The sequence below is a fragment of the Hoplias malabaricus genome, chromosome 18, assembly GCF_029633855.1.
Source record: "Hoplias malabaricus isolate fHopMal1 chromosome 18, fHopMal1.hap1, whole genome shotgun sequence".
Classification (NCBI taxonomy): Eukaryota; Metazoa; Chordata; class Actinopteri; order Characiformes; family Erythrinidae; genus Hoplias; species Hoplias malabaricus.
In genome coordinates, this window is record NC_089817.1 from 11,714,609 (window position 1) to 11,741,498 (window position 26,890).

The 26,890-nt window shown below is 39.5% G+C and overlaps 1 protein-coding gene across 1 annotated transcript in view; it reads right to left on the reverse strand.

Annotated features, from left to right (window-relative positions):
- Positions 1-26,890, reverse strand: part of gbe1a (glucan (1,4-alpha-), branching enzyme 1a) — a 126,657-nt gene that overhangs the window by 61,244 nt on the left and 38,523 nt on the right. The window contains exons 6-8 of the mRNA XM_066651597.1: positions 24,843-24,933; positions 20,532-20,741; positions 1,821-1,936 (exon numbers count right to left, since the gene is read on the reverse strand). Coding sequence (XP_066507694.1) covers positions 1,821-1,936; positions 20,532-20,741; positions 24,843-24,933 — 417 coding nt within the window. The remainder of the gene's footprint in view (positions 1-1,820; positions 1,937-20,531; positions 20,742-24,842; positions 24,934-26,890) is intronic.

Sequence of the window (26,890 nt, forward strand, 5' to 3'; positions counted from 1 at the left end):
GTCCGGAGCCTACTTGGAATCATTGAGCACAAGGCAGGAATGCACCCTGAAGGGGGCGCTAGTGCTTCACAGGGTGACACACACTCACACCTATGGACACTTTTGAGTCACCAATCCACCTACCAACGTGTGTATTTGGACTACGGGAGGAAACCTGAGCACCCAGAAAAAACCCACACTAAACTCCTCACAGACAGTCAACCAGAGTGGGACTTGAACCCACAACCTCCAGGTCCCTGGAGCTGTCTGACTGCGACACTACCTGCCGTGCCACCATGCCAGCCTCCAACAATACATCTGGGATCAAAAACAACTACACTGCCTCTACACTGAAGACTCTACATACTTTTTGGAACATCACTGTGATAATCTGATAATATTCAGCCTTACAAGCATTAATGAGGTCATGTTCATTTGGGGAAGTTGTAGATCTTGTGGGATGACCTGGACGGTCAGATTATGTTAAGCCTGTGATGGTGCTGGAAATCTAGGTGGACGAACATGTGCTTTAGCTCTACATCGCTCCAGCTCTAACTGCAGCACTTCCCTCCACTCTGAACTAATGGCCACAAATAGGCAGACTGGAGCTGGACACTGAGCTATTAGGGCTACTTTTACATTAATGTATTTATGGCAGAAGCACTGCTATTGCTGTATAGTGGATTCTCTGCATGCTGCAATCCTGTAATCTCTAACTACAGCAAGACAAACTCAGACCAGGATTGTTCAATAATTTAATGGTAGGAATTGAAAAACTTATCATTTATTTATCACTTATTACTAATAAGCAGTGTGATAACTAAGGGATACATTAATTTGGCTTTCTAACTACTGAAGTGTTCAAAAGTGGCCAGTGAGTTTCACTAAATAGGTGCAGTGGCTTTTAAATACCCTTAATAAGATCAAAAGGGGCTTTTGATGCTCTTTTGTGTATTTGCTTCGTTGCTTATGCATTTACAGGTACCAAAGCAAGGCTGTAAATTTAGGCAGAACCGAATTTGGCAGATGCTCTTATCAAGAGTGAGTTTTAATCTCATTACAGAGGGAGGCGAATGCAGCGTTAGAACTCTTATTAATATAGCATGGTGTTTATGTTTTTCAACAAAATCTTGTGAAAATAAGGGATTATTTTGGCCTAATCATGGTTTGAATCATAAACAGAAGAATAAAAATACAGGCAGAAACAGGCATTCTGTAAAACAAACATGTAGGTGAAACACAAGGTTAAACTTCATCAGTTATATATTAATAATAACATTTTATCTATGTTTATTTGTATGGAAGTTCATGGGTAAACTATTTCATCGATCACCTCCATCAGACTGATGTTATTTAGTGCTAAATTAATGGCTTTGAAAGATGTCATATACACTGACAATGGTTAAGGGATAAACAAACCAAATAAACTTGAGAAACATAACTTCATGTGAGTTTTAGGGGTCTCAGGAAGATACAACAAAATGGAAAATACATGAATACATGTGACAAAATCCAAGCAAGCAGTGAGACCACTGAAATTAGGGCCACATTTCTGTTTGTTGAAGATCAGGATGAAATTTTGGGCATTGCTACTTGTGCCAGTTCAGTGGTGGTTGAGGTAGGCAGCATGAATCTACCAAGCAATGAACAACAAGGAGGTAATATTATTATAAAATTAGAGTCCACCCTACAATGTGAATCCAAAGAGAACCGAGGTGGTTTGCAGCAGGCTTCTTTTCTGGATTACTTTCACAGAACAATTCTTTTCATTATTTTCATTTTAAAAGATTTCTATGGGCAAACAGCCTAAGGTCCTTTCACTGAGGTTTAGAAAGTCTTACCAATGCCATGGTGGTGGTACAGCATGGATGTTACACCATCAAACCGGAAGCCATCAAAACCATACTCGTCAACCCACCACCTCAGGTTGGACAGGAGAAAACGTGTCACCTCCCAGCTGAAAAAGAAAAGTAAAAAAAGTATGATAAAACACTATAATAAACAGTAGTTTGCTTTACTGTCAAAAAAGTTTGCCAAAAGATATGGATCAGTGTCTCTTCAGACAAAACATTTCATTTCCTGTGAAGAGATGATGCAGCTGACCTAGCTGGCCTTGGTTTTGATGGGAACATAGATACAATAGGTCCTAAATGTTTACAGACACATCCTCTAATGAGTAATTTCAGTTACTTTGAGGTGCACCTTTGGGAATGTTATGGACACATGTTTAAATGCCCTTATAGAGCTTGTATAGAAATGTATTCTTCATTTCTAGGCCCTAGAACATCTGCACATTAGCCAAAGGTCATCAAGTTCTATCCCAAGCCTGGAACAGAGGGTTATGTGAGTTGGAGTGGCTTGCGTGATCCTTTGGTAAGTCATCACTGAATTGATTCCAGCATCTAGTCTAAAGCCTTCTCAGAAGCACAGAGACTGTTGCAGCAGAGGAAAATAAACTACCTATTGATACCTGTAATTTCAGAAAACAAATTGTTGAATGAGAACCTGTACCTTCATTCAGCATCAATAAGAATGTATTACGTCTACAAAGAATAAGTGAATCAACTTTTCCTCCAGTGCTTTTTGTGAGTTACCAAACAAAACCACAACCTCTATGACCTACAGAGAGAGACACACACACAGCAGGAAACAAATATGTGATATTAAGGATTTATATATATATATATATATATATTTAAACACATGAAGCAAAACGTTACTATGGTTACTGATTTCTGCAGTGCCCTTAATAGTGGGTTGCTAAAGCAAACAATACATCCCCTTGAACTTATTGAAAATGCAGAGGCATGGAACCAAACACAAACAAGACATGGAGTACCCATCACACCTGATATGAAAGAATTGCACTGTACGATGCTTTCAAACAGGGTTTCAGTCCTGAAGAGCCACTACATGAATATGACGTGATGTATGCTTCTGGTTTTGGTCAAAAACAAGATGGATTTTTTTCATGGAGATTTTTTTTTGTTTTACAAAACCATGTGAGAATATCTTGAAGAGAGCAAAGGAAATGCTGTCTGCTTGTATAGTGTGATTACTAACATTGCCGAGGCACAGTAACACTGCAAACACGCCAAAGAAATCTTCTGAACTACACTGAATGAAATCACACAAGAAGTGATATCGATCTAAAAACATTTGGGAATTTGGAGGTAAGACCTAAATTATAAGCTTGGAAGCTACACAGACACTTTTAAATCAATGTCATTGTTTGAGAACGATTTCTTTTGGTTGTCTTTTTTCTTAACAACTTTACTCCTCACTCAAAGCATTTCGGAGTCCTGGTCTTAACATGTTCATGTCCATATTTTGGTCCATCTGTTCTCTCAGCTTGCCTCAGATCTGAAGAAAACTGGTCAGTTTTTATCATTAATTCATGAAATTTGCTGCTATCATGCAAGAGACTGCTGCTTTCAACCAAACAAAAGAGAACTGATTCTGACTCTCTGTATGAAAATGATGTGAATACTTTAAGCTAGTGGGACCTCAACTCTTAAAAAACCAAAGCTAATATCTGCCCACTGCTTCTTAATCTTTACAGCAGGAAATTCACTTACAAATTTGACTTGTATATAATTACACTTTTAATAATCATACATGTTATCATTAGTATTATTACGGTGGCTTGGTGGTCAGCATGTTTGCCTCTCAGTGCTGGGATCATAGGTTCAAGTCCCATTTGGGTGGAGTTTCAATGTTTTCCCTGTGTCTATGTGGGTTTCCTCCAGCGCCTCTGCTTTCCTCCCACAGTCCAAAAAGATGGAGGTTAGGAGAATTTTCTTCTCTAATTACTGTCCTGGTGAGAGTGAATGAGTGCGTATGTGTGTGAGTTAATGTGTGTATGCCCAAATATGGATTGGCGCTCTATCCATAGTGAATACCTAGTGCCCGATGCAGCCCTCCTGGTGGACAGCAGTTACTGGTTGAGAGTAGGCTGTGCATGTTTGGCTGCTGCTATTTGTCAGTGTGTGTGTGACTTGAGTGTTGCATTGAAACGCATCCTTAAAAAAGCATAAAAGCATCCTTGGATATATAGAAAGGTGCTATATAGGAGCAACAATAAATAAAATAAATAAATAAATATTACTACAGCTAAGCTTAGTAAAAAAAAAAATATTTAAATTACTTCAGTATTCATTGGCCATTTATATCAGCTCCACTGACCATGTGGATGCACTTTTTAGTTTTACAATTACAGACAGTGGCTGCACAGTGGCGCAGCAGGTAGTGTCACAGTCCCGCAGCTCCAGGGGCCTGGAGGTTGTGGGTTTGATTCCCGCTCCGGGTGACTGTCTGTGAGGAGTTGGTGTGTTCTCCCTGTGTCCTTGTGGGTTTCCTCCGAGTGCTCCGGTTTCCTCCCATAGTCCAAAAACACACGTTGGTAGGTGGATTGGTGACTCAAAAGTGTCCGTAGGTGTGAGTGAGTGAGTGTGTTGCCCTGTGAAGAACTGGCGCCCCCTCCAGGGTGTATTCCTGCCTTGCGCACAATGATTCCAGGTAGGCTCTGGACCCACCGCGACCCTGAACTGGATAAGGGTTAAAAATAATGAATGAATATTATTAACCAAACTGATTTCATGTATTATCTGTTTGCTGAAAGGTAGACGCACAGTGGTGCTCTGGGAGTGTAGCAACCACACAGATTCGAAGTCATGGGTTTAATCCTCAGGTAACTGTTTGAGTAGGAGGTTGCTCTTGTTTCCTCACACAATCTAATAACACACGTTGGTAGGTGGATTGATTTTATGAAATTATACTCAGGTTTCAGTGTGTGAGTCATGAGTGACTTGGTGTGTGTGTGTGATGCCCTGTGATATTCAGGGTGTGTGGACTGCCTTGCCCTGATCAGTATGAAGCGGTAACAGAAGCTAAATGATTGCAAAACAATTTTCCATATATTAAATGATCTCTTATCTTTCAGAGAAGAAACTCTGGCCTCATTCTGTGCATCCATGTAATTGTGAAGAGAAAAAAAAGTCCAAGAAGAATAAAAAAGAAAGAAGTACTTAAATGAGGAAAGGATGCGCCACCAGGGATTTTCTTTTCAAATCTTCGCCTCTGAATGCAGCAATCAACACACCCCCAATTTAAAATTCCAATGCCATGTGAAGCTCAATCACACTAAAACAAAGAAAAACAACAATAACCAAAAGCACAAAAACAAAGCAGAAGCAGCATCCTGCTCAAAGCTGTGTTGACAGAGGCGCAGATGGTAAAGGTGGCGATGATTCATTGCTCACGGCGCGTCCGTCAGCTAAGGCAAAGAAACTGTGAATCGAGAGGAGAGGAGCCAAAGAGCTGCCGCTCTCACCGGCTGCCACTAAACGAAGGACAATTTACAAGCCATCTCCATGCAGAGCATGGGCTTATTAAATTCAGGTTCAAAAAGGCAGCCGTGCCTCTTAAATGCACCTGCAGCATCCTTCCCTGCAGGAGACTCCAGAGCATTGTCTGCATAATGAAGCTTCCAGCCTATGCCTGCATACAGAAGCTGAATACTGAAGCCTATTCCTCCACACTGAAACTGCATACCCAATCAAAAAGCCAAGACAAACAACAGGCTGATCAAAACTCCCCAATGCTGCCAATCAACAGCTTTAGTGTTTGGAAGAAACGTAGTCAAGGTCAAAAGTTTTTTTTTTTTTTTTTTCTCCAAATAACATTTTGAATAAGATACAGTGTGTTTGTCAGTAAGGCAGTTAATAAGAAGTAAAGCCCACACTGAAGAAACACGGCAGACATTTTCAGCCTAATGTCTATCCATTAAATCTGTGCTGTATTTGTGATTACCACGAAGAATCATTTGGCACATTCCTTTTTAATATGATTCACTGATTTATTGATACATTGATTCATTTGAGCAGTCAATAAACCTACAAGTATGTGGTTTTGTTTGGATAGAGGTAGGAAGCCAGAGCACCTGGAGGAAACCCAAGTAGATACAGAAAGAACACATCAAACTCTTCACAGGCAGTGACTTCAGGACCCTGGAGCTTTGTGTTCTATCTGCTGCACCACCATGACACCCCTTTTAATATGATTAAAAAAAGACAACCAAATGCAGTAAAGTCAAATTCAAACTTTCAAAATATGCAAGTCTCCTAAACCATTTATATTCAACCTCTGATGATTATGTGTCGAAGAAGTAGAAGATGCAGCTGCAGCGAAAAAAAACTGTTTGATTTTAGAAACCACTACCTACCCTCTACTTATCCTCTACACATTTTGTAAAATATCTTGCTTTCACAGGTCATCCTAGCACATTTTTAGAATATGTGGAGTTAAAATTCACAAAAAAATATTCACAGAAATGGTACCTTGCTTCTTCACAAAAACATATCCGTACCTTGTCCATAGTCGTTCAACCTCCTGACCTCACCAAGCCCTTGCATCTTGCATTCCACTCTTCTCTTCCATACACTGTGATTTTTCTCAGTACATTTCCTTTCTCCTTTGTGTGTATTCTCATCTGAGCCCCCCCCCCTCCCTCTTCCTTCATAGTGTTGGGTGTCTTAGGTTCACCATTACAGAGCTTTCTCCCAAAGTGCCCTATTCATCTACACAGGTCAAGGAATACTCTGGCTGGTTAAAAAAAATAGTTCTGAATCTCAGAATAAATGATCACTTTGCTTTCCTCCTGAGGTCCAGACAGTCTTTCTCCAGCCAATGCCACCGTTCTCTCTACATAGGTGATTCAGGTGGAGAAACAGAAACAGGAAGGTATTAGCCGTAGACACTATAGTGGCTAAAGCTCTTGCAGCTGACATTAAATCTTTAAAATTTTATCTACAAATGTGTCTAGTGTTGCTGCACTGGTGTTATCAGCCCAATGTAGCCAAGTAAATAAAGGAAACTTACAGACATCATTTAGCACAAGGGCAAACTTCATGAGAAAAATTTGAAACAAAAGAAGATTCAAGAGCAAAGCACAGTCTGCCATATTCAAGAAATGACAAAAACATCTTGAATTAATGTTAAATATGAAAATAAAATAGAGCTGTGTTGATATATTCACTTTCATGCCAGATAGGTCACGATGTAAAAAAGAAAAACATATCAAAGGGGAAACAGTGAGCAGCAGAGTTCAAATAACGACTCATAAGAGTCTTAGTTTGTATAATCAACAACCAAACAAAGCAAAATCCTAATTACTCAATTAATCTTACATGTAGATCCCAAGGGCAGCATGACAGAGCCATAAAGCTTCAGCGATTTATGAAAAGAGTATTCACACCAGCCCCATCACCACCTGATTCCATTAATGACTCTTCTCTTCTAAAGAGCGCTGGAATTTAATTAGTGGGACCATACATGGCTGGAAGAGGACGTATAAACACTTTCATGGCCCTGTACAGGTTCAGTGGATTACAAACACTCTGATGAATGGCAGGAATTAACAGACACACACACACACATCCATAGGCTGCAGAATATATAATGTCTTAAGAATTATCACAACATTAATTATTACAATATTGATACTACAGAAAAGTGTGAATAATTTCTCTAACCAATCACTTGTTGGTGAAAAGGATATTCATGTTTAAACCAAATTATCAAAACAAACAAAATAAAAAACAGGGAAAATTGTTTATACAAAGTTAAAAAATATATTTAAATTACTTCAGTATTCATTGGACATTTATATCAGCTCCACTGACCATGTGGATGCACTTTTTAGTTTTACAATTACAGACAGTGGCAGCACAGTGGTGCAGCAGTTAGTCTCGCAGTCACACAGCTCCAGGGGCCAGGAGGTTGTGGGTTTGATTCCCACTCCAGGTGACTGTCTGTGAGGAGTTGGTGTGTTCTCCCCGTGTCTGTGTGGGTTTCCTCTGGGTGCTCCGGTTTCCTCCCACAGTCCAAAAACACACGATGGGAGGTGGATTGGAGACTCAAAAGTGTCCGTAGGTGTGAGTGTGTGTGTTGCCCTGTGAAGGACTGGCGCCCCCTCCAGGGTGTATTCCTGCCTTGTGCCCAATGATTCCTGGTAGGCTCTGGACCCACCGCGACCCTGAACTGGATAAGCGCTTACAGATAATGAATGAATGAATGAATGAATGAATTACAGACAGAATTCCACCTGTGACTCTGCATAATTTTCACCCTGTTCTTAATTAGATAGAAATACCATAAGACTGTCACAGAGCAGAGGGCAAAAAAATCTAAAGTTGATTTTGTGGATTTGAGTATATTTCAGTGTTTGTATTTATTTATTTATTTATTTACTATTATTTTTTTAATATTACCCTCCAGCATGAAGTGATGGTTTAATAATAATAAAAAAAAAAACTGTAGACACTTATGAATCACAGATGATTCATCTATTCAATTTTTTTTTTTGGGGGGGGGGGGTGAATGAGAGTTATTCATACACGCTTATCTGAAATCAATGTTCATATTCATTAAACATAATTACAATTACAATAAAATTACAATTAAAATGTAATCTAATGTAATCTAAGAGGGAGAGAGAGAGAGAAAGAAAGAAAGAGAGAAAGAGAGAGAACTATTATGAAAGGAAAGACCATGAGTGGAGACTGAAGATAAAAGGAATTCAACTGCCTCATTCAGCTCTGCGAAACGAGCTTTGTACATAGACACTACTGCATGAACTCATTATCAAAGTCTGGGAGCAGCAGAGCAGCTCCTACAGAGCCATTGTGCACGTATAGGAGTGTTACACACGCTGACTGGAATGTCATTGCCGTCCAGAAAAACAAAAGCATCTCCAAAATGGCGACTTAAAGAAGGAAGAGAAGATATTCCTTTACTTTTTATAAAAGTTCATTTGAAGCAAATAAAATGTTTTGGAGTATTGGAAGGGTCCGTTCCTTATGAAATGCTACACAACGTATTTAGCTTCATTTTGTGACTTTACAAAACCACTGAAATGTCCGTTCATAATAAACAAAATGGAGGTGCAGGCTTTTGCTGGACATCGATTATTCTTGGTGCTGCCTCTATGAGGAAGAATTAGCCAGAGACAGAGAAAAGAAAAGGAAGAAAAATAAAGGAAACCAGTGAGAAGAAACAGAGCAACCACGTGAAACCGACAGAGAGAGATGGAAGAAAAGGAGGGATTCCCATGTTGCCCTCTGTGAATAAATCTCTGGTGTGAAGGTGGATGGTTGTTCTACACCAAGAAGCCCTCCCTCCTTCCTTTAACATCCACATCCCTTCAAAAACATTCCTCTCTCCTGCTAAAAAAGTTCAATTTTCAGCCTGACTGCAAACACAAGCCCCATCAGACAGGCCAATCTGTTAATCTGTGGAAGTACAAAGCACCTTCCAGAAAGAGCTTTATTTCTTACTTCAATAATTGATTAAAGACAAAAATCCTGGCACAGAGCCTTGATGGGAGATTAGTGCTTTTTTGCAAGTGCAGGGGTGGAGAGAGGGAGCCGGGAGAGTAGAGAGTGACAAAGACAATGTCCCCCCCAGTGCAAAGGTCCATGAATAGAGCATGTGAGTGAAGGGCCTGTTGATAACTAACAACCCACCATGCTAACAAAAGCACATCAGCACATCTGTTTATCTCTCTGCTAAACCAGTGCTCCCACCATCGGTCAACAATTCAACAGCCCTGTGCATACACCTACAGCACTCAAAGAAGTCATAGAGAAAATGGACCTTTTAACAACCTACAAAGACCAGGTAGACCGCCAAAACTGGGCAGAGCAGAGAAGAGTCTTGATGCTAGTCTCTTGTGCAACCTGAAGAATGGTGGTTCAAGTCAATCCATAATTGTAGCTCAAATTATTCAAGGCATAGGTTTGGTTTTTACCACTACAAAAATGTAGAGAGAAGCTGGTCTATTCTTGGCTTTCCAGGTAAACATCAAGTTATTTCATTTGATGCTAGCAGCCTCCTGAGAGTAAAGGGGTCAAGTCCTTCGTTTTGAAACAGTTGAGAGTGATAACTGCTCATCCAAAGTTATACTCAAGTAGGTTATACAAAGCCTACTTGCAGCTTTAGGCAGAGTAATCAAGGAATTCTCAAAGGAGATATTGGTGAAGACTATTCCTAGGATGCACAGCAAGGCTTCAGCTTCAAGTGATGGGCTGTCATCCATGAAGATTCAGTTGCCAGTTCCACTCATTAGCTCCCCCAATCACAAAAATGCTACATAATGTTTCTGTCGAGATACAAAAAGCCAGCCAATGCTCCTAACACTGGACAGCTCTGCATACTTCGAGGAGACCACTAACTTCCCAGTTCTGTTACGTTTAACTCACATTGATATAGAGGGGGGTTGGAGCGTTCTACATGGCCTGAGAATGAAACTGACAAGGTTCTCTTGGGCTCCTTGCCTCACACGGCTGTGGTATCTCAGAAGAATGTACTCAGGATCTCCTGATAAAAAGGCCCACTCAGGAGCCATTGTTGAATACTTAAAGCTTGGTCTAGTCAACATCAGATTCTCATGAACTCTAAGAATTCTGGATTTGTAACAATCCTACTTGAATACATGGGAAAACACATATTCTGACATTGGTAGAAACACTGTGGTAAAGATCAAACAATTCATAGGCATTTCTACTTTTGAAGAAATCACCAGCGTTTATAAAGCAATGAAATTAAGTGGCATGCTTTTGCTCTGCAATTTGGCTTGTTACTGAAGGCTAACATATCCAAAGTGTCTCTCTCTCTCTATTTCTCTTTCTCTCTGCAGACTGCTCAAGCATTCCAGTCAAACTACGTTATCAAACCATTGCTTTGACGGCCAGTTTATTAAAAGACAAAAGAAAAAACTAAGAAAAGTATGGCATCTTTTTGACTGATCTCATGTGCTGGCAACCCTCTCCCCAATCCACCATTCCCCCATACACCCCAGCCCCCCTTTAAACCCTCCTCCGCTCGCTCTTCCAAAGCAGCACTTCACAGACAAGAACAGGCCCATTGGGACTCAATTAAAACCAGTTAAGTGAGTTATTTTGGACAGCAACGGCAAGTCTGGTGGGTTGAGCTCTGCACATTCTTAATAACCTTGTATTATATCTGAGAAACAACAAGCACTCTAGTTTGGGCGCAAGTAGTTTCAGCAAAACAGTCTAAAGTTGTACATGCTGACAGGACCGGGCCTTTCTCCAGAAGTTAAATATTATAAATCACTATGGAAGGTAACACGGTGAGGGATGTAGGTCAGTTTGTTTACACCAGTGAACATCTCAGTTTTTGTAAAGAAAATGCTCTTAGCAGACAAGGAATGGAGCTATTGCAATTCCTGGGCAGTGACAGTAGGAAAAAATATTAGGTGGTTTTAACTGGTTTTAACTTCTGGCACAACTCAAGTCATGGGCCACCGCTGAGAGATGGAAGAACACTGAGCTCCACTCTTGCTTCTGGTGTTTGTCCCTCATTCAACTGTGAGAATACAGCAACACTAAGGGTCTGAAAGGATGTGCAGCTTTCAGTAAGTACTTAATCAGAATGAGACAAAGACAAGATGAATAAACACCAGTAAATCATGCAAAGAAGAATAACTGACTCGCCACTCCTCTCAGAACTCAACATCACTGAAAGTGTTTAAGGTTAAAGAATTATAAGCAGAAAATGCTTAAATATTTGTGACTGAGGTTTACATGTGTTTACTTTCGCTAAAAACTGAAAGAATGAAAGCAAAAGGGACATTCAAATCACCAAATAAATGTGATATTATAGTCAGCTTTTGCATACTTTTGACTGGAAATTAATAAAGGGAGTGTTCTCTGAATCTTACTGTCCTCTAATTATCAGCTCTCTGGGGTTTTCCTCAGTTATCCCAGCCACATCATTACTGATGTAACAAACTTCCTATTTCTGAAATGGCAACGTTACATGAGATAGAAAATGTCCCTTCATTCTCTCATACTTTTATCTTTGTTAACCACTTCATCCAGTCGGTATGGAACCTACCTGTTTTCTGGGTGCAGAGGAGAAACATACGCTGGGCATCACTTACTCACCCAGTCTTAGTGTAAGTTATTGAAAAAAGAAATACTGCTCACTCGGGGCCATTTCTACTGACCATTTGATATGAAATCCACTGGTATATAAACCTTTATAATATTTTAAGATCATCTTTGTGCTCCGACACATTGGAGGAATCTAGTAAGTAGTGGCTTGGGACATGTTACTTTTCACACGACTGACTCCTTGATTATGAAAGTTCATTTGTGAGATATCGATTGTTTACTTGTCGTTCCAGCAACAGAAGCTGAAATATAGACCCTTTGTGTGGGAGGCGAAGCTCAGTTGACATTCAAGCTTTTCCTGACTTGTTGTGGCAGAAGTAAGGGACCGTGTGAGGAGAGAAGGAAAAAGATGAAGCCCTCATTAGATAATAGCAATTAAAATTCAAGCATCTGCGGCCTGTGGCGTTCTTTTGGAGCCCAATCAATCTGAAGACAAGCGACAACCTGCACACTGCAGCCCTTCATTTACTTTAACAAACATAACAAGGTCTATTTCCACTAGCACTAGGGAATCTCAAGGCTCCTCAAAATTCGATAGCGTTTATAATCACGTCTCCACAATGTGATTATAAATGGTTCTCAATTTATTTTGATTTTTTTTCTACATTTGCCACTAGTCCTGTTATCTTGGTAAATCTGTGCAATCATTAAGTCTTGTTTGAACACCTAATTTTGTCAACAATGTGTGTAAATCACTGAAGTTAAAATAATAATAATAATAATAAAGTTATATTTGTGTATGGCCTTAGGCAAAAAAACTAGAAACATCTGCTCAAATAACATACTTTGTTAATTTAATTTTTTTTTGTTTAATTTTCCTGCAGTATTGTTATATCATGCCCTGTGATGGACTGGTGCTCTGTCTGAAATGCTCTGTTGGGGTAGGCTCTGGACATACTGAGACCCTCTTCTGGTTAAAAAGAATAAATTAAAGACAGAGTTTAATTCAAATTTACAGCACTGTCTTGGAATCAAGGGAGAGGGGGAGCTGGAGAAGGGAGTGGGGTTGTTGGGTTCCTACCCTCCTTCATAAGTTACATAGTGCAGCTTCTGCAGTGCTGATCACAGAGAAGCAACAACAGTGTCTCTATTCTTTCTATTACAGGTCAGTGAAACATCACAATGATCTAGAAGCTGTAATCTTAATGTAAAGGTAGTCCCTAGTGTTCCTTTAATGAACGAGTGTGTGTTTATCTTTGCAGATAGAAAGTAACTATGCCGTAAAATATGCAGAATATGGGTTCAGTCAGTGTTTACACTGTCAGCTCCTCAGTTTGTCCCAACCAATGGGAGAGAGTCAGATATGCCACAGAGGATGAAAACACCAATCCAAATGAAGATACCAACCTTCTTTTGAGTGTTTCAATAATTTAATTATTTTGTTTCTAGCCAACGACATTAAACAACTACAGATATGTTTCACTGTTCTGAAAGCATAAGGATTTCTCTAAAACCCTACAACATTGTAGAGCTACTGTAAAGTTCTCATTATGACATTTTATGAATCCATTCTAAACCAAACCAGTTTAAGAGGTAATAGCAATGCATCTAATCTAATCTATTTTTCCACCTCTAATTACAGCTTCAACAGACACAGACACAAAAATTCTCTGCATTACACACATTGAGCACATTCACAAATGACCAATTATGTGTAATTGAACTGTTGTTTGAGACAGTTGTTTTCCTCCATCTTTTATTCAGTAAGCTCTGGCCTTAGGTGTTTCCTTTGAAGTTTTAAGTTTCACAGTGAAGAAAAAAAATTGAGACAGAATATCAAAACGTCTCTTATGTGGACAAACACTTTGAAAGCTCTTTTTTGGAGAGAGCTGTGCTACTGCTAGACAAATCTTTGTTTTAAAAGCGAGTGCGTCGTTCAGTAATTACAACAACTCCATAACATCTTCCATACACTCTCTCAGGTTCCCAGAAGCCTAGCGCTTTTGTTTATGATCTCCACTGCATGATGTCTCAAGGCTGCTAATGGACTGCATTAGACAGTGAGACACTGATACTATCTTCACAATCCCCACTGAGTGTGTCAGGAGATTAAAGACAAAGAGCATCAAAGATGTAATTACAGCCCAAACATCTCAGCGATACCGTTAATTATAGTGGGGTGGCTGACACCAGACAGCTGCTAATGCCCTAAGTGTAAGCGTGTGTGTGTGTGTGCATGTGCACGCGAAGTATTGTAATGTGAGGAGGAGGCTTGAGAAGAGGGATGGTAACACTGCAAAGGCATGTTCTTTCTTTCTTGATGCTGCTGTCCTTAATTCAACCCATTTCACAGCTACAAGTGGGTCCAAAGTTTTTGAGTCTAGTTTTTTTTTAGAATAATTTATGTTCTTAAAATGTGGAATATTATACCTTACTACTCTGTGATTACACAGCAACAAACCATAGACTATCATAAGCTTTGGACTACAAGAGGTTAACTGAAAAAAATGAGGAGCAGCATGAATGAGATTGGTATGCTCCAGTGGGCAGAACAAAGGAAATCCCACAAGAGCCTAGGTGAGCTAGTTTAACACTTGGTGTAGGTGTGGTGTTCTGAAGTGGAGGCTCTGGTTATTTGAATGGAAGTGTTTTTTTCTTTTAAAGGAATCTCTCAAAATGCTGCTGGTAGCTGAATTTTCAATGTCTGACCATAAAAGGGCCATGGTGCCATACAATGGTGCCAGTCATATCCAATTAAAAATAAAGCAGAGGAATTCCCTTTAACCTACAGATTTAAAACATTCAGTCAGTTCAACAGTTGTAATGTTTTAGCTTCCATTTCCTCCTCAATTTATTCACAGACAATTCCACCTGTTAGATAGAGCCTATAGCATGGCTTATGCACCAAGCCTTAAGGTCTATGACATAATAAGTGAGCCCTCATTAGTGCACAGACTGTGTGAGACTGCGAGTTGGCTCAGGAAGAAGACACTGGTTTGGTCTACTGTGTTTTATTTTCTTAAACATTTTAAGATTATGACATAAGACTGCACATCACGTGAGGAAAATAAACAATGATCAACAATAAAAACAATAATCAACTGCCAATAAAAGGAAGGCTAATTTGAGTCAAGGAAAGTATGTAGGGAATGAGGATGGAACTGTGGTCAGTTGTCAATTTTTGACCAGATCTATGAAGACAGTAAAGGCCAAGAGAAAACAGTTCAGAGATTTATAAAGCTATGAGATATTGGAATGATTCATATTAAACGGCAGAGAACGTTGACGCACAAAAAAGCAAACTTTAGCTTCAGTCTGACAGATGTCTGCGGCACTTGAGAGATAGATGGAAGGACAGAGAGAGAGAGAGAGAGAGAGAGAGAGAGGCAGCAAAGGTAGGCAAAGCCGCAAATGAGGCCCACTCATTTACAGCCATACAGACGCCAACAACAACAGCAGGCCACAGATGAAAGACTTAAAAGAAGAATCGATACATTACTGCCACTCTGCCAGTCCCTGTGACTATCAGAAATAATTGCTGTGGACAAACACCGCAAGAAAAACAACAAGAACAAAGCTTTCAAAACAACCCCCAACACCCCCCACCTCACCCCCCCCCCAAAAAAAAAAAAGATTAATAAATACTACAGGATAAATAAATTAATTAATCATTACTCCACGCTTTGAAACCGTATGCTCTATTGTCCTTCCGTTTTCCTAATGGCCGAGGATCCTCATTTAGCCCATCCTCATTTCCTACCTAATTTAACAGTTCTCACACACTGTGCCGGTGCCTGATTGAGGTGGCCATTGTTGTGGCAAGCTTTCATGGTCCGCACGACGAGAATCCCAAGTGGGAAGTGAGGAAATAGGCCAATTTTAAAGCTGAGGCAAGTTTTGCTTTTCAAAACCTTGTTTAGAGAAGTCAAGCGTGGATGTTTAAAGGGGCCATATTCTTTATGTTTTCTGTACTATATGTTTTCCCAGAAGTTGTGAAAGAATATAATCACCTTTACCATTTATTCATTGATTTTACAAATGAACTGATTTTCACAGTGTCATTCTGTGGTGAAGTTCCATCAGTTCCTTCAACTGCTACATTCTAGAACTTATTTTGTGTTTAATATTTTATAGCATTTGTAAACAAAGTTTTCTTATGATGACAACGCTGCAACTTTCCTGTTCATTTTATATCAGCTTGGCCATCTCTGTGGAGAGGTGTCACTCATAATTTATTATTAGCTGCTCAACACTGACTTTTCAGAGTGCCAAATGTGTCCCAGTCAACTTGAAAAAAAGTGTAGTAATACGAATATATGGCATTTGCTTAAATATTTAAATTGTGGTTACAGAAGCACTACATATAAAATGATTTAAAAATGGGCGGAGCTAAATTTCTCCAGTCTGAATAGGTACAATGGGTGGCACGGTGGGGCAGCAGGTAGTGTCCAGTCACGTAGCTCCAGGGACCTGGAGGTTGTGGGTTCAAGTCCTGCTTCAGGTGACTGTCTGTTTGGAGTTTGGTGTGTTCTCCCTGTGTCCCCGTGGGTTTCCTCCCAAGGTCCAAAACACATATTGGTAGGTGGATTTGCAACTCAAAGTGTCCATAGGTTTGAGTGTGTGTTGCCCTGTGAAAGACTGGCGCCCCCTCCAGAGTGTGTTCCTGCCTTGCGCCCAGTGATTCTGGGTAGGCTCCGGACCCACCGCAACCCTGAACTGGATAAGTGGTTACAGAGAATGAATGAATGAATGAATGAATTGTTACATTTTCATTCTAATGCCTCTCAGCTACAACAATAAAGAAGGGGATAATGGTTGTTATCTTCTCTTTTCAGAGTGAAGTCTGAAATGTAATAATATTAATATTAATAATTAAATAATTTTACATTAAATCATTAAATCATGTACATCATCAGTTCAGTAGTCACTATCCCACCTCACATGTCTAATGCATCTGCAATGACAAAAGTAATGAAAACTATCTGACATGAACCATAAAGCAGCATCACAAACAGAATTATTTCCATCATGAAGCACAAGCCGTGTTTATGTAAACGCTTCATTGTCAGTGGAGACAATGATGCTAATGCGCTAGTGCTACAAGGAAGCTCCTGATGCAGAGTGTTAACTGACAGCTTGTGTTAGGCCTGAATGATGAGGGCTGTTTTTAATGCTTTGGCTCTGGAGCAGTACGTAATTTGGCGACACTGAATTATCAGGCCAGACAAGAGCCAAGGGAACAGCAGGAAGATAAATAGGAGGGGGTGAGCGGAGGAAAGGTATATGGCTCCAATCAATAACAAAGATATGGCTAAAATCAATGTTCATTCACAGTGGTAACTGCTCGACAGCACTATAATATCAGTGGGTGAAGCATGACCCTCTAGATTCAAACATCAACAATGTGAAATCCCATTAGCAGCCAGGGCGGCAGGGGGCGGCCTGTGACGGCAGATGGAGCTGCGGCGTTATGACTTGTGAAGGGAGCCTGTTGGAAGATGTGTGTTAGGCCTATGGAGGGATTTTTTCCGAGCATTCACTCAAAATAACAGAGTACTACAGTTATAAGCATTGCTCCACCAGGCTTAGTTATACCTGGGCAGTGTCTTTAAGGTTATTTGCAAGAGATTTGGCCGTCCAGCTGTAAAGGATAAAGTATCAGACTAAATGACCAAAGAAGAGACCGCAAGCAACAGGTAATGACTTATAACATGGCCAAAAAACGACAGCCATGAATAGCTTCCAGTGAGAAATCATATTGTTTGGTTTGACATGCACCAACAGCTGACTCACAAAACAAGCTAATTAAAGTCTATTTAACTAAACACATAGTGGATCTACATAAGCTCCACATTGTTTCCCAATAGAGTCAGTGCCATTCAATCCAGAATCATATCTATCTCATGCCGTTCTTGGACCACAACCCTAAGGCAACATTAAATTAAAAAAAAAACTTCTATTCCGTATGCCTAACTTAAATCAATATCCTGACAAAGGCAATAAAACATCCACAGTAGGATTTATAGATTGATTTATGTTGTCAGGATTAGTCACAGGGTTGTAAACTGCTTTAAATTAACTTTCATTCTAAGACTCAATCTCAGTGCAGCTGTGGAAACAACCATACATCTCCTTGGTTTGTGCTGCAAATATAAAACATTGCGAGGAACGGAAATAGGAATACGACACTGTCTTAAAAGATTTTTTTTAGCCTGTAAGATACATGAGGCATAGCCACATAAAACAAGCTTGAGATTCTTTGCAATTGCCAGTGTTCTTTTGGCTCTTTACCAGTCATTCAAGAATAAAAAAAAAAACCTTAAAACTAGAAACAATCACTTATGTCCCAAACCACAAGGGGCCTCATTAGGGTTTTTTATGTTCAGGTCAATGATGAAATAGACAGAAAATAATCTTATGAAGGGATAATTAAAGGAATTCCTTTTGGGATTATATTTAAAACCATGTAAGATTTGGTATTTTCACTCCTAGAGTTGCAGAGTGTAATTCATTTTTTTGCAGTGTCCTGCAATCTAATGTAAGGTGTGTGTGTTAGTGGGGGTATAGTCTGATGTCCCTATTACAGGTCAGCAGATCATCACAATGCTTTTGTAGCTGTAAAAAAAAGAAATGCTACCTAGTGTTGCTTTAATTTATAGGTCATCTGTATAGCAGGCAGCATAGTAACACTTCCGGTAAAGTCACTGCCACACAGCTGCAGGGTCCTGGGTTTGAACTTTGCCTCCTGGCTCTGTGTGTGAGGAGTTTGATGTGTTCTCTCAGTTTTAGTGTGGGTTTCTTCCAAAAGCTATGGTTTTCTTGAGCATCTACACCATGTGCCACTGCACATGGAGAGTCTGTTTGAACTCCAGAGTAATGGGAGAGTTGCACCTGGAAGGGATTCTGGTGTAAAATCTAGGCCAATCTAGCACACTGTGTTGACCCCTAGGGGAGCAGAGAGGAACTAAGAAGGAGAACAAGAGCAAAGAGAAACTAGGCAAGCCTAGTTTTGCCATGCTGCCATTAGCCATATAGCCATTTTCACTGAGGTGTTTCTGGCACTTCAAAAACAGGAAAGCACAAAATACATACTCTTGCCATTCTCCAGGTCTGGAGAAGCTTTGATGCTTCATATCAATGTCTTTGTTTACATGTGGTTCTTATTATGTGATTGTGTTGTACAGGAAACATGGAGGGCAGGACTAATAAATGTGGAAATGAAAAAAAGAACAAGTTTTGTTCATAATATATAACACCGGCATCAGTGTTGTTCTTGTTCATTTTATTTCACACTTATTTAAAACATGAAATAAGACAAATCCAGCAATCCTCCTCTCTATGTGAGATATAATACGGATGTAAATGTCGCCGAGTTCTGAGCCGTCAAATTTAGATTCCAAATTTAGTTCATGAACTGGAATGTGAAATATGGCTAAACTAACAACAGACCAGTTGTAGCACCATCTTAAGTTCCTAAGTGAAATACGACTGTATCTCAAGGTGAGACAAGGTGAGAGATAAGTAAAAAACAGTGCTGTATCAGCATGATCAATGCTCACAGGGATCAACACTGCACCAATCTCCATATGAACTAACAGCATTTCAACATAAGGAGTCAGTCAGTAATCTAAAATGCCTCTTCTAGGCTGGCCCCGGTAGGCGGTTCAGCAAAAATATTTTTCTTTCCATCCATCCCTCCATCCATCAATGTAATATTTTAACTCATGACCTCAAAAATCTTAATGAAGAAAATAACTGAATAATTTTACATAAAAAATAGTGCTGATTACAAGTGGGATGCTTTATACAACCCCCAATTATTAAAATATGGGCCTTAAATATACAAGACTCAAACCACTGAAATATTTCTTACATACTTTCACCTGTTCTGCAAGTAAACCAGCCCTGAATCAGCCCAGAGCAGTACTGAAAGAGGAGGAAAATCAGGCATAACACCAATTGGAACAGTGGAAGAGTTCTGACTGAGAGGCAAGGTGAACTCCCTGAGCAGCCTAACCGAGAAAGTTATTACAGGGTAACAGTGGGGAATATATAGTGTAAGAGATTTGCAGGTAACAGTGCACACATACACAATCATCTCAATTTTATAAAGCTCTGCTTTGAACTGCAGAAGCACCTGTATTCACTTTAACTAACACAGCTCGCTCACACATCTGTGGAGGCTTGATCTTCCCTGAATAAGTGGATATGTAGATGAAACTGTGACGAACAGTCATTCAGGACTCTATCGGCCAGTGCTGAACAGCACCAGCCTCTCTCCGAATGTGCCGACTCAGACATCTACCTCTTTACCTGCTGGAGCCCAAAAGTGAGGAGAAGCAAACTTTTCCATTACACATCTCTGCACAACACTTCCATTTTCACCAACACCTTACGAATGCAAATGCTCAGCCTGGGATGCTTCAGCTAACAGACTTTAAGCTCACTTATTTACATTTATGCCACTCTTATCCGGATTTACAGGTTTAATCATATTACAGAATTTAGGTAAATCCTGTGTTAGGAGTCTTGCCCAAAGCCCCTCATTGGTAGAGTGTGGTGGCCTTGCTTGCTCTTCCAACATCACAACAGCAGGGTTATCCACTACATTATACAGTTCTGAGCACTCCTCACCTGCTGTAGTCGAAGAGGCGACTACCCCAGTGCGAGTGCTCTCCCCTGGAACCCGAGTGGAAGAAGCAGGAGTCTGTACCATCGAAGCGGTTCAGGCCATCTTCAGTGTTGCTGGACGCATGACTGTGCACAATGTCCAGGAGCACAGTGATGCCCAGTGAGTGAGCCTTGTCCACCAGAGCCTTCAGATCATCGGGAGTTCCGAAACGACTGCAGAAACACAAGTTTATGGTCAGCAGGAGAAGCTTAGAAGCGGGTTGGTAGCACATCATTTTTAACCCTCATATCATCATTGTCTGGAGACTTCTAATGTACAGTAGCAGTCAAAAAATTGGAAACATTCTTATTCAATGGTTTTTCTTTTTTTATTATTTTTTACATTGGAAGACATTAAAACAATGACGGAACACATGTGGAATTATGTAGTAAACAACAAAATGTTAAACAAACCAGAATATGTTTTATACTTTAGATTCTTCAAACTAGCCACCGTTTGCTTTGATGACACTCTTCATCAAAGCAAACAGTGCTCTCTCAATCAGCTTCATGAGGTAGTCACCTGGAATGGTTTTCAGTGAACAGCTGTGGCCTCGTCAAGAGTTAATTCATAGAGCTGCTTGCCTTCTTAATGTGTTTGAGATCATAATGTGGGTTGTGCAGAGGTAGGGGCTGGTACACAGTTCTATACAGTGATTAGCCCTATTCCCCCAATGACTATGGAGAAGATATGTCCAAACTTTTGACTGGTAGTGTAAGTTGGGCTGTAGGGTGGAGGAATAATATCTTAGAATCCACAGTCATGCATTTGTGCTTATTGAGTTGCACCTTATCAAAATAAAAATGTATATAAAAATACTAAATATTCATTAACACAAATTGAGTTTGCTTTATTTTGCTGGTTTAATAAAAAACACAAACAAACAAAGACTGACTGCGCACTTGACTAAACTGTGAATATAGATCAGTGTGTGCTTGTGGGTGTTAGTTACTGTCACACCCCCCACCACCACTCCTCAAAGTTATACTACTACAGAGGAAGGGTCTTTGTCAGCAGGATGTAATGGAGAAACGCTCACAAGGGACAGCGTGGCAGAGGCTAAATGAAAGTCTACTGTAGCAGGAATGAATGCTTCTCTACTGAGAAGCTCTGAGGCAAGGTGAGAGATAAGTAAAGAACAGTGCTGTATCAGCATGATCAATGCTCACAGGGATCAACACTGCACCAATCTCCCTATATACACTCTTCATACACACTCCATTCTGTGTCAATACACTCTCCATATACCCTTCATAAACCCTGCATACTTAATACTTTCTAGATTTCATATACATTCTAACCCATACATACTTCATTCACCACAGTTTCATGCAAGCCTCATACACTCTCTAATCCAGTGGTTCTCAAAGGTTTTAGACCAAGTACCATGCATTATGAATTTTTGCATGTTTTTTCTTGCTATTTATTTACTTGAAATGTGCATTTTTAACACAAAATTATCTAAAATAATTACTGAAAATTATAGAGAGAATACAAATAACTATAGGCCTAAACTGAATGTTTTAAACACAGTTATTAATTTATGAGAACATATAAAATTTATGGGCGATAAGTTTTTGTTTAAAAACAAGAAGAGGTCAATTTAATACCAGTTATGTGCATTAATAAGTTACAGGTGAACAGTGCGACGCTTGGGACAGGTGCTCACAGCGGCTCTCTGTGCTTGTAGCAGGTGACGGAGTGTTAAAACGGGCTTTATTTACACAGATTTCTCAAAATGGGGGATTACATTCCCTCCCTGGATAACGCTGTGTGCACACCCACCCACCATTCCTTTACAGACGTAATCAACTACAGTGTATGCATAGCACGTTGCATTCTTCTACAACACAAATGAATTGCACTGAAGCATAATTATAAAAACTGTGAAACATTATGTAATTCAGACATAAAAACTTTCGATTTTCAGTTATGAAGAAATTGCTTAATTAAGGAGTACATTTTTCTAGGTCATTTGTCGTACCACCTCTTGCTGCTTCACGTACCACTACAGTTTGAGAACCACTGCTCTAACCCATCTCTATCTTTCTCGTTCCCTCTCAGTCCTCATTCTTTCTCTTTTCCTCTCTCTCTTTCTCTGTTCACCCATACGCTCCTCTCTTCCCTTGTTTCTTGTCCATCTTCTATTTCTGTTGCCCGCACTCTCTCAGTTGTATCTTTATTTTTTTCATCTCACTTTCATCTTTTCTCTTGCTCATATCTGTTTTTCATTTTTTCATCGGTTTCATCTTGGATTCTCTCTCTCTCTCTCTCAGATTTGAACATGTGCGAGTGATCAATCAAGAGTGAAATGACTCTGTATACATTACAGTCTATCTCTCCTCCTGTGGGGGTGTCTGGGGCACAGAAGGAGAAATAAAAATTCCCAATGAGTCTGTCATATTTTATTAGGCTGAGAAGGCCACTCACTCCCCTCATCCGAACGCGCCATTTTTTTTTCATGAGGAGTTATTTATTTCTGAGGCTCGGTTCTGTTTTTTTTTTCCACTATTGTTATTTATCTGGGCTCTCTTCTATTTGTGGATTAACTGCAAATGTGTTTACTGTAAGATTACCGCCCTTGTCAGACGAGCTCATCCTGATTCAGTGGTTGGCACAGCGGCCGAAAAAACACACTCCAGCACACACCCGAGTTCCCGTGCAAAAATGAAAAGCATTTAGTTATTGTCACACACTCACACTACCAGGCCCTTTAGAAATAACAGCAATAAATAAAATGTCAGCAGGCCACGGCATGGGGGACTAATGTGTTTTGGTAGGTTGAGAGAGAGAGAGGGGGAGAGAAAGAGAGAGAGAGAGAGAGAGAGACGTATGCAGATGGAATCAGTGTAGCTCTGGGGCCCTGAGGTGAGAATAATTACCTTTAAAGCTACAATCAGGATGATTTTTTTTATAGCTAAGCCAAGGTTATCCTTGCTCCATTTACATATAACAATATAACACACACCCATCTTTACTGGCGCGATTAATGTAGATCAGTATCTTTTTATGGATTAATAACTATCCATTCTGTTCATTTCTTATGAGCATCCATAACCAGATACAGCAGAAACCACCTTAACAACTGCAACTCAGCAGCTGAAAAATAATCACTCTTACACTTCACACTGATAGCATCTCAAAAATATATAATAGTAACAGCCACATTAATATGACTAAGAAAAACAGTGACATTTTACACAAAGACCACCCAGACAACACCAGGGGACAAGGAGAAACACATTCACATCATGATATACTGCACCCACAGGTTTAAAATGGCTATACATATTTATAAATATGCAATGAATGGTATATCTATAGTATCTAAAACATTACTGCCGAGTTTAGGTGTCATAAAAAACTGTTTACATAATGACTTGTAAGTACTACTTATGAAAAACAATTTTATAAGTATCAAAGAAAGAGTAATGCTTCCTATGTCCACGGCATTCATAATGCTTTATGAATAGATTTATGTGTTATGTATAATATGTTATAACACCTGTACCACACCAGTCGAGTTGCCTTTAAAGAGCACCCAGAGGAAACCCACACGGACACTGGGAGAACACACCATTCCAGAACTTGAACCCACAACCTCCAGGTCCCTGGAGCTGTGTGACTGCGACACTACCTGCTGTGCCACCCTGCCTTTAACGTTATAATTACATATAAAATAATATAAGACTTTATAATGTGAGGTTTCATAGAGCATTGTAATATCTATTGATAAAGATATTGTAAAAATTACAAGACACCCTCACAAGGTTATAGTCTATAGAGTCATCTCCTTATGGGGTCTATAAATGTACCCGTGTTTCAAATATGATATTTACTGATGTTTTTATTAACATCTCTGCAATAATACAGCGTAGAAATATGGTTCAACCAATTCCACAATGTGTAAATTCAGCCTTATCACAAGTTTGTACCCATACTCCCATCCAGATTTATGAGGCAATGAAGAGGAGCTTAGATACACGAGATACATGTCACCTACCTCTGAATGTGTCTAATTGGTGGCCTCATGCATCTGTCTAATTTCTGTGTGAAACTGAGCACTGGACACTGATAACAAAGGTATGCTTTCACGAGAGGTATGATGAATTTCTAAAACCTGACTTCAAGTTCTCGGCTTCAGGGTCAAATGATCTCTTGTCACAGTGCTTGGTGTCAAATGGGGCCTCATTACAGAAAGATCTGAGCAAAATGTGCCCATATGACTTTAATAATTGTCTTATAATATATAAATATATATAATGTGGGTTTACCTGGAGGCTGCAAAGAAGTTTGTCACTTGATACCCGAAACTTGCGTAATAAGCATGCTCCATAACTGCCATTAGCTGAATACAGTTATATCCTGAGGAACAGAGAAAAGGAAAAGTTAGATAAGGCTTTAATTTGTTTTGTTTTTTGGAAAATTGTACTAACAATTACAATAATAATAATAATAATAATAATAATAATAATAATAATAATAATAAGCAATATTTAGATTCATAAAATCAAATATATCATATGGGTACCTCACATTTTACACCTAAAATTCCTGTGTGGCACGTGTGTGTGTTAGTAACATTACGGGGAATAATTATATTCCTTTTCTACAAATGAACACCACAAGGATCAAGTACCACAGCATCATTCTCCACATCTAATCAGCCCTTTTCAGAGGGACTGGTTTCAGAGCTTAATCCTTTAAATCAGAATATTCTCTGCGCTTGTTGTGCTTGTTTTTCTCCATTTAACCATGTTTTTGCTTTCTTGCATAAATCCACATCCAACGCTGTGACTCAGATCAAGAGGCAGTGCAGGTCTAAAGTCAGCACTCTACATATGATGCAGCACATAATTAGAACAGGTTATTCCAGGTTTTTTAAATTAGGCCACAAAAAAGACCTGGGTCTGTATTTCCACAGTCGGTGGATTGTTCATTAACGTGCAATGAACAAGTAATTTGTTTCATAAAAATTTCCATTTAAATTCTTACATTTTTGATGTAAAGCTTCCCAAGTGCACAGCTTCACTGTTTTCTCTCTGCTTATATTTGTTTGTATGTATGTTCTTGTCCTTATTACTTGGGTGGAGAGAAATGGGAGAAGCAGTTAGAAGTGACAGTACAATGTGGTTTTCCTGTGGTTGCTTCTACTCATCTCTCTGCAGGGGGCTGTAGTGCTGAGGCCTGCAGGGGACCCTCACTGTGTACAGCTGCCGGGTGCCTTCTCTCCAGAACATCCACACTCAGTGTGAGGAAGCTTCCAGAAGCCTCTGATATTACACTTCTCAAATCCACAGCAACTTAGCTCCCAAGCCTCAGATTACAGCTCATTCCAATGGGCTTTGTTCAACTTTGAGGTCAAGTCAGGCCTTTATGGTCATTCCTCAATATAAGGTGCAAACAGTGGAAGAAAATATAGTTCTTCAGACTCAGGTGCAAAGCAGCAGTTCACACAGAAGAACGTTTAGTACTGAGAAACAACTGTGAGGAAGGAATGCAGAATAGGCCATAGGTATATTACAAAAATACACAGAGGACAATTGACAAGGATCAACAGATGGTATGTTTTAGAGTATAGAAGCGTTAGAATATAACAAGTACTGCAAAATAATAATAACAATAATAATAATAATAAATAAATAAACATACATTTTACAGATAGATTGAGGCAGCAAGGGATTCTAATGAAAGTTTAATGCCCCTGCATCTAATCATTTCAGAGTGTGAAGTCAGATGTGAAGCAGTGTTGGACAGTAACAATGTAAATACAATTCGTTACTGTACTTAAGAACTTTTTTCGTGTTCTTTAACTGGAGTATTTCCATTTTGGGCGACATTTCACTTTAACTCCACTATATTCCAAAGTCAGATATCTTACTTTTTTACTCCACTAGCTACATTATGTAAATCTGCTGTTCCTTTTGTTTTACGTGTGAATAAAACCGTATCAAATCTCCCTACTCCACACAGCGGCACCGTTGCTAAGAGGCAAACGAACACATTCGCCGCGCTAAAACAAGTGAAAGACATTCTCCGCCTAAAACCAATAATACCAAAGGCAGACTTCTCTTACTAACTGTTGTGCGAATTTGAGACTGACTTTCAATTCTTAGAACCATTATGAATTAACAAAATAATTTGTACCGTTAGTATTTTGCTGTATTTGAGTCACCAGTAACTAATATTTATTTACAGTTTACGAATATGTAGATGTCACAAATCACTCACCGAGGGTGCGAGTCAGTTGGAGATTTACACAATACGTGAAGCGAGGTCAAACCCAGACAAAATTTTCCAAATTCAGTACAGAGAGACAAAC